The sequence below is a fragment of the Garra rufa genome, chromosome 19 (assembly GCF_049309525.1).
Source record: "Garra rufa chromosome 19, GarRuf1.0, whole genome shotgun sequence".
NCBI lineage: Eukaryota > Metazoa > Chordata > Actinopteri > Cypriniformes > Cyprinidae > Garra > Garra rufa.
In genome coordinates, this window is record NC_133379.1 from 38606905 (window position 1) to 38619901 (window position 12997).

The window sequence follows — 12997 nt, forward strand, 5'->3', positions numbered from 1 at the left end:
AGTGCATCTCGAACACACCTATTAGGTGCGTTCGACTTCATGCGGCGCCGCAAGAAATCGGCTGCCGCCTTACAAAACAATGCATTCTGGTAAGATAATTTGTCCGACTTTGATCGGCGCTGCAGCCGCCTTTCGATCACGTGTGCCATCAAAGTACCGTGAGAACAAAACGAGAGCAGTCGCAGAGGTCAGGCGCTGCAGCTGCTTAAAATCGGCTGCGAAAGCCTTGATGACGACACACTTTATTCTCATTGGTCAGATTATGTGACGACAAGCACGACGTGTGCTGCGTGTTTTTTCTTAAATAAGTTCCTGTATGGAATCAATCTTTATATCGAATATCTAATATTCAAACAAAACATTATTGATGAAAATTAAGATTAGGCGATATGGTAAATATATATTCTTATATTGTATAAGAGTAAAGTTTGGGGGGAAAAAAAACGGGTCAACCAGAGGCCGTTTTTTTAATGGATGCTGTGAGAGGCTTCACTACACTGAATAAACTGCTTATATTTGTAAAAAATGTCCTATAGCTAACTACAAAACCAAGATGCAAATAATAAACGTCATATTGCATTACATTAAAGTAACTCACATACTTGATATGATCAACAAAAAAAGCAAAACGATTGTAGCCTATAGAATAAATGATAGGGTAATTTTTTTTCTTTTATTTATTTATCTTATGTAGTTTCATTTCTTCTTTTTCTTTATTCCTTTTTCTGTGTATGTTCGGAATACAGTTTCATCCTCTATAAGTGTCCGATTTGACTGCCGTCTCTTTACTCCTCCCCCGACTGCAAGCGGCTGCTCTCGCTAGGCTAGTGTAGTGCATCTCGAACGCACCCATTGTTGCCAGCGTCACACTCAGAGGCGGAACTAGTATCACAGCAGGGATTTCCTGTCGGAACGTAAATATCGGCGTGTCACGGAAGAATGTGAGAAGGCTAATCTTACAGCTAATTATGTTGTTATCTATTGTTTTTATGCTCTCCACATACTAATATGCGATTACAGTTATGGCTCATAAAACCATTATGTAATGGGTTGTATTTTGATTCCATGGTCAGTGTGTTTAATGTCGTTCCGCTGCGATAAAAGTTTCATTATGTCAGCAGGTTTCTTACTGTAATCAAAAGTCACAGTAGTCAAACTATTTTACGTTCTATCATTCCTACAGTAGATATTAATACATTGTTATCAATCCTACAATAATGTACACACAAATACATTTGCATATACATTCACATATGTGGGTTTAATCAACTTGAGTCGTTTTTTCTTAGGAAAATGAGGGTTTCCTCCCCAGCTGAGCACCTAGGTTGGAGCTTCAGCCTCAACAGGACATGAAATCCCTGGTACTGGTGTCATATTTTATAGTATGGCTGGAAATGTGCAATAAAGATATATATTTTATTATCTATTGTATATGAACCTCTTTAATGTCTTTTATCCCTTAGAGATTTCACTGGATCTGCCTCCTCCTCCTCTCTGTGTGTCTTTTGCTATGGTACAATCATGTGATGAGATCTGGACTTACCATGAAAACAGGCCTGCGTGGTTATGTGAGGGTTTATCCCAACCCTCGCTCAACGCCATATGTAAGTTGCATTCCATCTTTGACCTATTGTACACGTTTTAAAAGAATAGTTCACCCAGAAATGTTTCAGAATTGGAGAAATGTAGCATTCTTGCTCACCTCTGCAGTGAATGGGTGCCGTCAGAATGAGAGTCCAGACAGCTTATAAAAACATCACAATAATCCACACCACTCCAGTCCATCAGTTAACATCTTGAGAAGCCAAAAGCTGTGTGCTTATAAGAAGCAAATCCTTTATTAAGATGTTGTTTAACTTTAAACCATCTCTTCTTGCTGAAATATGAGTCCATAATCCACAATAACTCTTCCTCCAGTGAAAAAGCCCTTCTCCTTTTGTCTCAAAATCCATCCACATATTTGTTTAGAGGTGTTTTGGCTAATAAACAGTTTTTGATCTGTGCTTATTTCTCACCTCATTCAGACAACTTTTTCACGAAAAGCAACATTATTGATTATGGCGAAAGCAATATTATTGATAGAGTGCTCATATTTTAGCTTGAAGCAATGGTTTGAAGTTAATAGATTAATTTCTTAGAAATGCAGCTTTTTGGTTTTGTTTGGACTCTCATTCTGACGGCACCCATTCACTGCAGAGGATCCATTGGTGAGCAAGTGATGGAATGCTAAATTTTTGCCAAATCTGATGAAGAAGCAAACTCATCTACATCTTGGATGGCTGAGAGGGAGTACATTTTAAGCAAACTTTCATTTTTAGATTAAGTATTTCTTTAAAATGTACACATACACTGCCAAACATTTCTGAACAATAAGAATTTTAATGTTTTTTAAAAGTCTATTCTGCTCACCAAGGCTGCATTTATTTAATCCAAAATGCAGTAAAAGCAGAAAAATTGAAAAATATTTTTATTATTTAAAATAACTGATTTCTATTTGAATATATTGTAAAACGTAATTTATTTCTGTGATCAAAGCTACATTTTAAGTATCAGTACTCTAGTCTTCAGTGTCACATGATCCTTCAGAAATCATTTTAATATGTTGATTAAGGAACATTTATTATTATTATTATTATTATTATTATTATTATTATTATCAAATAATAATAAATTTAGTAAATAGTAAATTTTTTTAGGATTATTTTTCGTTTAAGAAAAGAAATGATAGAAATTGATACTTTTATTTATCAAGGATACATTAAATTGATCAAAAGTTGATTATAAAGGCACCTAAAATATTATTAAATATTTCTTTTTCAGATAAACACTGTTCTTCTGAACTTTCTATTTATTAGAGAAACCTGAAAAAGTTCTACTCAGCTGTTTTCCGCCTAATAATAATAATTGTTTTTTGAGCAGCGAATCATAATATTAGAATGATTTCTGAAGGATCATATGACTGGAGTAACAATGCTAAAAATTCAGCTTTAAAATCACAGGAATAAATTACATTTTAAAGTATATTCAAATAGTAAGCAGTTATTTTAAATAGTAAAAATATTTCAAAATTGTACTGCTTTTGCTGTACTTTGAATCAAATAAATGCAGACTTGGTGAGCAGAAGAGACTTGCTGTTCAAAAACTTTTGACTGATGGTGTACTTCCTTGTTTTCAGTTCCTGGACTTCCGCTGTGGCCGCTGTGCCGTGGTGTCCAGTTCCGGGCAGATGCTGGGCGGTGGACGGGGTCAGGAGATCGACCGACAGGACTGTGTGATCCGGATGAACGCGGCGCCCACGGTCGGGTACGAGGCTGATGTGGGGAACAGGACCAGTCTGCGTGTGGTCTCTCACACCAGTGTGCCACACCTGGTACGGCAGCAGGGCTATTTCTTCGGGCGAGAGGCAGAAACTAGATTTGTCATTTGGGGCCCTGAGAAAAACATGAGGCAGGATGGAAAGGGGAAAATCTTCAATGCACTAGTGATGCTGGCCAAGAAGTATCCACATGCACACATCTACACCGTCACCAGAGACAAGGTTCAGTACTGTGACAGCGTCTTTCAAAACGAGACGGGCAAAAACAGGTTAGTCTTCCTCTTCTCAATCATCTTTGTTATATAAAAAACTAATTGTAAATGTAGTAAATAAACTGCTTTATTTTTGGCAGGATGAAATCAGGGGCGTTTCTCAGTACAGGGTTTTTTACAATGATTTTAGCTCTGGAGGTGTGTGACAGTATTCTGGTCTATGGAATGATTGACGGCTCTTACTGCAGGTGAGTTGTTTGAGTTCTGTTTAAAAAAAATGTCTTTCCGCTCATCAAGGCTGCATTTATTTGATTAAAAATACAGAAAAAACTGTAATGTTTAGAAATATTATTGCAATTTAAGATAAAGGATTTCTGTTTTAATATACTTTGAAAAAGAATTTATTCCTGTGATCCAAAGCGGAATTTTCAGCATCATTACGCCAGTCTTCAGTTTCACATGATCCCTCAGAAATCATTCGAATATGCTGATTTATTATCAGTGTTAAATGTGAACCTGTGATACTTTTTTTGTGATTCTGAAGAATCGTGTGAAACTGAAGACTGGAGCAATGGCTGATGAAAATTTCATAATATTACCTTTTTCTGTCATACATATATATATATATATATATATATATATATATATATATATATATATATAAACCTTGTGCGTACGTAGACAGTACGTAGTTATTTAAATTAAAATAAATATTAATTATTAAATTCATAATTTTTATTTTTTAATTAATTAATATAATTAATTACGTATGTTTTGTCACAAACTTTCTCACACCTTTATAGAAAAGTATTTACAGAAATAGACCATGGAATATATGTATAGACATGTTTACACTTATATTTAATAATAATTCTTGATTTTATAAATATAATTGATAATGCATGTTTTGTCACAAACGTCCTCACATGTGCAGAACATAATTAACAAAATTAATAGACTTGGGTTTTTATGTTTATGTTTACACTTGTATATTTAAAGCTCCATATATTATGTGAATATTTATTTATTAATATAACAAATATTAATATAATTGTTATATAAATATATATTAATTAAATATAATACTTCAATATAATGAATAATAAATCCTTTTTATATATATATATATATATATATATATATATATCTTTTTTTTTTTTTTCGATTTGTAATATGCATTGCTAGGAACTTCATATGGACAAAGGCGATTTTATCAACTTTAGATTCCAGATTTCTAAATTGTTGTATCTCGGCCAAATATTGTCCCATCCTAACAATACCATACATCAATGGAAAGCTTATTTCAGATGATATATAAATGTCAGTTTCAAAAAGCCTACCCTCATGACTGGTTTTGTGGTCCAGGGTCACATATCTTCAGTAACGTTGGTGTTTTGTCTTGATTACAGTAAAGCCAACCACTCGTTTGTCCCATACCACTACTACGAGCCATCACGTCTGGATGAGTGCCGCATGTACCGCGCTCACGAACACGCCAAGAAAGGCGGCCATCGCTTCATCACAGAGAAACACATTTACAGCCGCTGGGCGTCTCAGGGGAAACTGCAGTTTGTTTACCCACCTTGGTCAGCGCAGGAACAGCAGCAAGACTAGTTTCAACCAGGTTTGACTTTGTGTGAAGATGTAGGTCAGACTTTTCTTCATTTTTTCCTCGCAATGTCAGTTTCCGCTCATATCGAAAACCACTGCTGTGCTTTTACTGTGTACATTCAGCCATGAGTTGCTGCTTTGCCTTTGATAATTCAGTACGGTTTTATTCCTTCAGTCTTAATTATAATACTGCATAGTATTTTTCATAACGAGCCGTTTGCATTACTGTATTACTGACAAAAATGATTGTCAGTTTGTTGTTCTTTCATCTGATCTCTAGTTAACTAAAACTTTCCATGGTCAGCTACTGAAATACTAAACTCATCTGTGTGAGAAAATCTGAATTGGCCACATGCACGGATTACTTCCTTGTTTTAGACAAGCCAGCTAAATCATTTCCGGTCAAATATATTGTGGCGTAATAGGCGTGTACTTTGCTCGTGTTCTCTACAGAATCCATTCACAATCGAAAAAAAAGTTTTGTTTGTCTAAAGAGGACCAAACGTCCATGTATACCGTTTCAAGAATGACAAACGCAAGTTTAAAAAATATGCAAGTAAATTGGCTAAATATGCGCAAGTCATGTTATGATTGACAGTAATAACCGGACGAAACATCTGACAAGCTGATGTCAAAAAAAAGAGCTGTGCATTAAATGATTCAGACTAAATTCAGACAAAACTACAGCAGTAACAACGTTGTGTTGGTTAAATATAAGCTGTTTAATAGCTTTTGCAGTTCAAGATAAAGCTTAAATGATGTAGTTATTAAATTATATTAAATATTTCAAATTCATATCGAGTACATTCTTATACCATTAATATTTCACTTATTAAATTTGTAGTGAATTATATGTAAGTTTGTAAATAATTCACCCTTATAGGCTGTTTGTGTCTGGGGCGTTTTTATTTATTTATTTATTTTAATGACTTTCTGCACTTGCTATACTATATACTTCAATGCGGTAAAAGTACTACAATTTATTATACTAGTAATTTTACAATAAAACAAAAAGCAAGACGTCTTGAAAAAACTAGGGAGTTGAAACGGCAGCTGCAGCCAATGATTGATCCTCTGCTGCCATCTTCTGGTTATACGGGTCATTTCATGTCATTTTCATCTTAAAAGGACATTGTTTTCCGCGAAAAGACATTTTTTCCGTGTCGTCTTTATGAATGAAAAGTGAATCTTTGAAGTGAATTTTATTTCACAGCTGTAGAGTTGAAAAATAATAAAGGCTTTTAAATATTACAAGATTTAAAAAATGTGTCCATGACTATGAAGGCAATTTACTGATTATCATGTCCTCGAAGAGAAGTATTGCTAGACACGTTATGATAGTGTTTAGCTGTCAGCATTTAAATGTACAACTATGCAGGTACTCTCCTGGGATTCTGCATTTAAATTATATGTTGTAAAATAATATGAAACTTAATTTTCATGCCGCTATCATCATTTACGATGCTGCAATTTTGCTATTCAAATAGTTGAGTTTCTGATAAGAACGAGGCAGTATAGGAGTCTCAAGAGTGTCCACCTATATGTAGCTCATATAAAATGAGCTTCAGCGGGAGTTTACAAGCTGGCTTATCATTATGCGGAAGTTCTAAAGAACGCTTCGTGCATGTGGTCAATTCAGAGCTCAAATGACAATTCAATATATTAACGTCACATAATACCTCTTATATCAGACATTGAGTGAAACAAGTGTTTCACTGTGTTCATAGCGATGATCATAGCCATGCATTTACCACGCACTGACCTGCTTTAACCACTATAGACTACTGCTGTGACTTAGTTAACCAACTAACAGGATATTCCACTTCCTGTCAAAGAGAAAACTTGCTCAAGTGTTTCAGTTCATTTAGCAGATGTAAAATTTCTTTTAATTATCATTTTATAAAATTAGAAATCCAACAAAATAACTCTTAGCTGTGTAATATGACAATATTATATAATATAATCTATGCTCAGTGGTCAAAACTTAAAATACTACTACATTGTTAGCACTGCAATCCTTTATGCAATGTTAGATGTGGTAATATTTTCATTATACATTTATTAGTATTATCTATATTTGAACCAGAACCACAAAAAGGTCAATTTAATGAAATTGAGATTCATACATCATCTGAAAGCTGAATAAATAATCTTTCCATTGATGTATGGTTTGTCAGGATAGGACATTTGGCCGAGATACAACTATTAAAAAACTGCAATCTGAGGGTGCAAAAAAAATCTAAATATTGAGAAAATTGCCTTTAAAGTACAATGAAATTCTTAGCAATGCATTTTACTAATCAAACGTTAGGTTTTAATGTATTTACAGTTTTAAATTTTCAAAATATCTTCATGCAACATGAACATGAACTTTACCTAATATCCTAATGATTTTTGCCACACAATTTATAATTTTGACCCATGCAATGATACTATTTATTAATTATTATTATTATAAAGTGATATTAAAACAGCTATTTATTAGTTGGCACTGACATTTTTAGTATTAACACTGTGATTTCCTAATATTTCTTAGCGAAATGATGTTATCTAAGAAGTTAGCAACAAAATGATGTGCTTGTTTGTCCAAGAAAACAAGCTTTTGCTTTTTGCACTTTTTATTTTATTATTTTTTGTGTGTTTCTAGAGAATTTTATCATTCGCCATCTAACCCAAGAGGGTTCGTTTCTATTTTTACCTAAAGGTTTTCTGTAGGGGTGACAGAAAAGGTACTGTGCTTTTATGATTATATATGTTTATTTTTGTATTTATTCCAAGGTGAATGTTACAATTATTTTCAATATTGCATGCGTGTGTTCGCTTAAGTTTTTGGTGTTTTTTTTTTTTTTTTTCATATAATAACCGGAGAGAATCTAACTGCATTTGTAAAGTAATATATAATAAGGTCACATTATTATGAATTTAATGTGAATTTTTATTTTATTTTTTACATTGCAACGTGTCTTATTTTCAACTACTCTGTATTTGATGCATAGACTAATATGAGTTTCCAATGAAAATTACTTTAATTTTTTACTTTACATTTCAAAACTGATTTGGTGAAGATTACTGTGTAATTCTGTAATGATGGTGGTCTGACTTGAAATTCCCAGTTAATAAACTAAGCATTATTCTTAATATGTATGTTTTGTATTGCCTTATTTATTTATTATGTTTTTGTCAATTATACACAAGTCAAAAGTTTTTGAACAGTAAGATGTTTAATTAAGATCTCTTCTGCTCTCCAAGCCTGCATTTATTTGAAGTGATAAAGTTTTCTATTTTAATATATTTTAAAATGTATTTTATTCATGTGATTTTTAAGCTGAATTTTAAGCATCATTACTTTAGTCACATGATCCTTCAGAAATCGTAATATTCTGCGGCTATATTTGCGGCTCAAAAACGTTTATTATTATAAAGTTGAAAACAGCATTCATCTAATATAGAAAACTTTTTTTTTTAAATGTTTTAATCAACACTTTGATCAATTTAAAGCATCCTTGCTAAATAAAAGTATTCATTTCTATCATTTCTTTCCCAAAAAATACTAATTATACCGACTCCAAGCTTTTGAATGATATAGTGTATAATGTTGCAAATGTTTTTATTTTAGATAATGCTCATCTTTGCATCTTTCTATTCATCAAAGAATCCCAGAAAAAAAACTGTTTTAAATATTGATAATAATAATATTATTCATTAGTAGTTTCTTTACCTATAAATATTAGAATAATCAGCATATTAGAAAGATTCAAGCTTTGAAAATTCAGCTTTGAACACAGGAATAAATTACATTTTAAAATATATTAGCAGTTATTTTAAACAGTAAAAATATTTTTGCTGTACTTTGGATCAAACAAATGCAAAACAAATCTTTAAATATTAAAAATTGTACTGTTCAAAAACATTTGACTGGTACTGTACATATCAAGGCTGCATTTGTTTGATTTAAACTACAGAAAAAATATATATTTTTACAATTTAAAATACCTCTTTTCCATTTGAATATATTTTAAAATGTAATTAATTCCTGTGATCAAACCTGAATTTACAGCACCATTTATCCACACGATCCTTCAGAAATCATTCTGATTATCAATGTTGACAACTCTTCCATTCTCATCGCGTCCACAGCGTGTGGCAGCGTTTTGATTGGTCGATTCGCTGTTGGCGTCATGAGCGTTCTAACGTGGGCGCGTCGCGTCTTCATTAATGTAAACGCGGTCTGCTGCGCGTGCGCACACGCTCCTCCGGCGGAGATGACTATGAGACGGCGGAAGGATTGATGTTGGTGATGATAATAATGCTGCGCGGATTCAGCAACACCCAGAATAAAGCCCTGACGCATCGGTAAGAATCGTCGCCTGGTTGTTTCTAGTCGTGCAGGTGTGTCGAGCCGTGAATCGGTTTATTCTGCAGATCAGACGCTTTATCCTGATGATCGCAGCAGCTTATATGGGCTTGTGCGCGGCAGCATCACACAGATGCTTTATGATGTGTGTTTTCATCAACGCTGATCAATAATGTGTGTGAGGAATGCATTTTGATTGATAATACTGTAATTATATACATAGATGTGTTTATTTCAGGTATTGGCCTTTATAGGTTTACAAAGGCCCTGGAGGTATGATTTATGATAGGTTTTAATATATATTTGTTAGGACATTGGATTAAAAAACATTAAACCTTACGTCTCTGCTCAAATCTTAGCTTTATAAGCTTATTTGTTTTTGTGACCCTGGACCACCAAACCAGTCATAAGGGTCAATATTTTGAAATTGAGATTTATACATCTGAAAGCTTTCCATTGATGTATGGTTTATTAGGATATGACAATATTTGGCTGAGAAACAACTATTTGAAAATCTGGAATCTGAGGGTGCATTCCCAGAAAAAATTAAAAATATAAAAAATTATATGTTGCAAAAGCTTTTTATATTAGATAAATGCTGATCTTTGCATCTTGCTATTCATCAAAGAATCCGGAAAAAAATCACTCAAATGTTTTGAATATTGATAATAATAATACTTTTTTTTCAGCAAATCAGCATATTAGAGACATTGGTGTATGGTTTTGTTAGGATAGGACAATATTTGCCCAAGATACAGTTATTTGAAAATCTGGAATCTGAGAGTGCAAAAAAAAAAAAAAATTATATTGTGAAAATTGCCTTTAAAGTCTTCCAAATGAAGTTCTTAGCAATGTAAAAAAAATAATAATAATAATAATCAAAATCAATTTCACGGTAGGAAATTTACAAAATATCTTCATGGAACATTATCTTTACTTATTATCCTAATTATTTTTGACATAAAAGAAAAAAACAATACTTTTGACCCATACAATGTGTTTTTGGCTATTGCTACAAATCTACACATGCTACTTTGTGGTCCAGGGTCACATTTAAACTAACAGGTGTCAGGTTTTAAAGTTTTATCCTGTGTGTTTGTCCCCTGTCAGAATAAAGTCTGCTGTGTGCATGGACAAGCTGTTTTTTATTTAAATCATTAATTTAAATTAGTGATTGACCAGTATTGAAATTTTTGACTATTTGCACGTATATGTGCCCGATAACTGATATGCTGAACCGATATTTATTTACTGTTTTTTAAAGTAAGTCCATAATTCACTTTGATTTTTCCTCCTTTCAGACATCCTAAAAAAGTGTAGAAAATTTGCAGATAAAACCGATATCTGATTATGGTAAAATGCTTAAATATCGGGAAAATATTGGTAAATCGATATATATCGGTCGATAACTAATTTTAAAAAATCATCATGGTTTGTGTAAATCTCATTCAATGTGTGTTTATCATGTCATTTGTGTTTACCGGTAAATCCGATATTACAAAACCGATATCCGGTTATGGTAAAATGCTTAGATTTTGAGAAAAATATTGGTAAATCGATATATCGGTCGATCTCTAATTTTAAAAAAATCATTATGGTTTGTGTAAATCTCATGCAATGTGTGTTTATCATGTCATTTGTGTTTATCAGTAAATCCGATATTACAAAACCGATATCCGATTATGGTAAAATGCTTAAATTTCGGGAAAAATATTGGTAAATCGATATATCGGTCGATCTCTAATTGAAATAAATCATCATGGTTTGTGTAAATCTCATGCCATTTGTGTTTATCTGTAAATTCGATATTACAAAACCGATATCCGATTATGGTAAAATGCTTAAATTTCAGGAAAAATATTGGTAAATCTATATATCGGTCAATCTCTAATTTAAATAAATCATCATGGTTTGTGTAAATCTCATGCCATTTGTGTTTATCTGTAAATTCGATATTACAAAACCGATATCCGATTATGGTAAAATGCTTAAATATCGGGAAAATATCTGTAAATCTATATATCGGTCAATCTCTAATTTAAATAAATCATCATGGTTTGTGTAAATCTCATGCCATTTGGTTTTTAAAATACATTTATATGTTATTTCTGAATAGAGGTTTGAATAGAATAGCTATATAATTTACACACAGGCTGGGTCATACAGGTGTTTTTTGGCACAGAAAACTGATGCGATTTCTCTTCCTTTTTTTAGGCATGAGCATTGAAACCTGATAGAAGGGTAGCAGGAGAATGAGACTGCGGTTTGTAGATAAAGTGAGTAGAAAAAACCTTAAAAATATATATGTTTAAATTACTGGTCAAAAGTTTGGATTCATTGGTATTTTAATGCATTTAAAAATGTCATCACAAGAATAAATTAAAATTCAAAATATTTTGTTATTTTTTAAATGTATTTTTAATTGTGTGTGTGGTTTTCAATAATCAATATAAAATACCTGCTGCTATTTTTGCAGTTCAAGGAGTATTAAATTAGTATAATACTTATTTATTAATATACTTTTTAATATACTGATTAAACATATAGAAAAACATACAGATAAATGTCAGATTATGTTAAGCTTGAAAGTGGCTTTTGTATGTAATATGATCAGTGCTAATCTGATTTCCACTGTGTTAATGTATAAAGTTTGGACGGTAAGCTGATGAGCTCATGTGTGTTTCCTCAGCAATGGCAGCAGGGGCAGCGGATGGTGATTTATGGGACGGTCTTCCTCATCATGACCCTCCTCATCCTCTACAGCTCCAACAGCTCAGCTGATCTTTACAGCCCCTTTAAAGTCACAGAGTTTCACCGCGCCATCAAACACACCAACCTCAAGAAATGGTCCGGGAAGGAGGGATACTATCCTGTTTATGGCAACAAGGTGATCCTGAAATTTGTACAAATATTTGTTTCTGGTCAAATATATGCATACTATATTTATACTTAGCAAATGTTTTGCATACATTTTGGCTAGAAATGTTTTTGTAAATACAGCTAAAGTAAATACAGATTTAAATAGTTTTTTCCAAAAATAAATCTTAAAATACCCCTTGGGTGAATGCAGATTTTCATAATATACATATGTTTACTGTGAAAATGAATGAAAAATTTATATATATTTTTAATTAATTAATTAATTAAATTAAATAATTAAAAAGACATTTAGTAAACTTAAATATGAAATTAATTATAAAATTAATTAAAACAATTCATAAAAAAAATAATAATAATAATTTGAAAATAATTGTCAATTAATTAAATATATAAATATATTTTAACATCTGTATTATCGTTATAATGTTTGACCATTTTTTGTATATTTTGAAAATATATATTATTTGGTGTATGAAAAGAAACACATTACAATTCTTATTGAAATTATGGATTAATATCTGTTTAATTAAATAAATAATGATAATTATTAATAATAAAATAATTATTTTAAATAATAAGTTAATTTATTAAAATAATTAAATAAAAATAAAATAATTAATATGG

The 12997-nt window shown here is 31.9% G+C and overlaps 2 protein-coding genes across 2 annotated transcripts in view; both read left to right on the forward strand.

Moving 5' to 3' along the window:
- The first annotated feature begins 1289 nt into the window (after positions 1-1289).
- On the forward strand, positions 1290-8260 carry st6galnac4 (ST6 (alpha-N-acetyl-neuraminyl-2,3-beta-galactosyl-1,3)-N-acetylgalactosaminide alpha-2,6-sialyltransferase 4). The gene is made up of 5 exons (XM_073824320.1): positions 1290-1361; positions 1464-1604; positions 3176-3585; positions 3669-3776; positions 4938-8260. The coding sequence occupies exons 1-5, from the start codon at positions 1350-1352 to the stop codon at positions 5140-5142; spliced, it is 876 nt and encodes a 291-aa protein (XP_073680421.1). The 5' UTR covers positions 1290-1349; the 3' UTR covers positions 5143-8260.
- Positions 8261-9369: 1109 nt separating this feature from the next.
- Positions 9370-12997, forward strand: part of st6galnac6 (ST6 (alpha-N-acetyl-neuraminyl-2,3-beta-galactosyl-1,3)-N-acetylgalactosaminide alpha-2,6-sialyltransferase 6) — a 7598-nt gene continuing 3970 nt past the window's right edge. The window contains 3 exon segments of the mRNA XM_073824832.1: positions 9370-9492; positions 11708-11769; positions 12183-12380. Of these exon segments, the coding sequence (XP_073680933.1) occupies positions 11746-11769; positions 12183-12380 (222 nt within the window). The 5' untranslated portion in view covers positions 9370-9492; positions 11708-11745.

What these genes read in the sequence shown, in the direction of transcription:
- st6galnac4 (XM_073824320.1), top strand. An exon ending in ACCCTCGCTCAACGCCATAT is followed by an intron (nt 1,605 to 3,175) that starts GTAAGTTGCATT and finishes CCTTGTTTTCAG; the next exon opens with TTCCTGGACTTCCGCTGTGG. An exon ending in ATTGACGGCTCTTACTGCAG is followed by an intron (nt 3,777 to 4,937) that starts GTGAGTTGTTTG and finishes TCTTGATTACAG; the next exon opens with TAAAGCCAACCACTCGTTTG.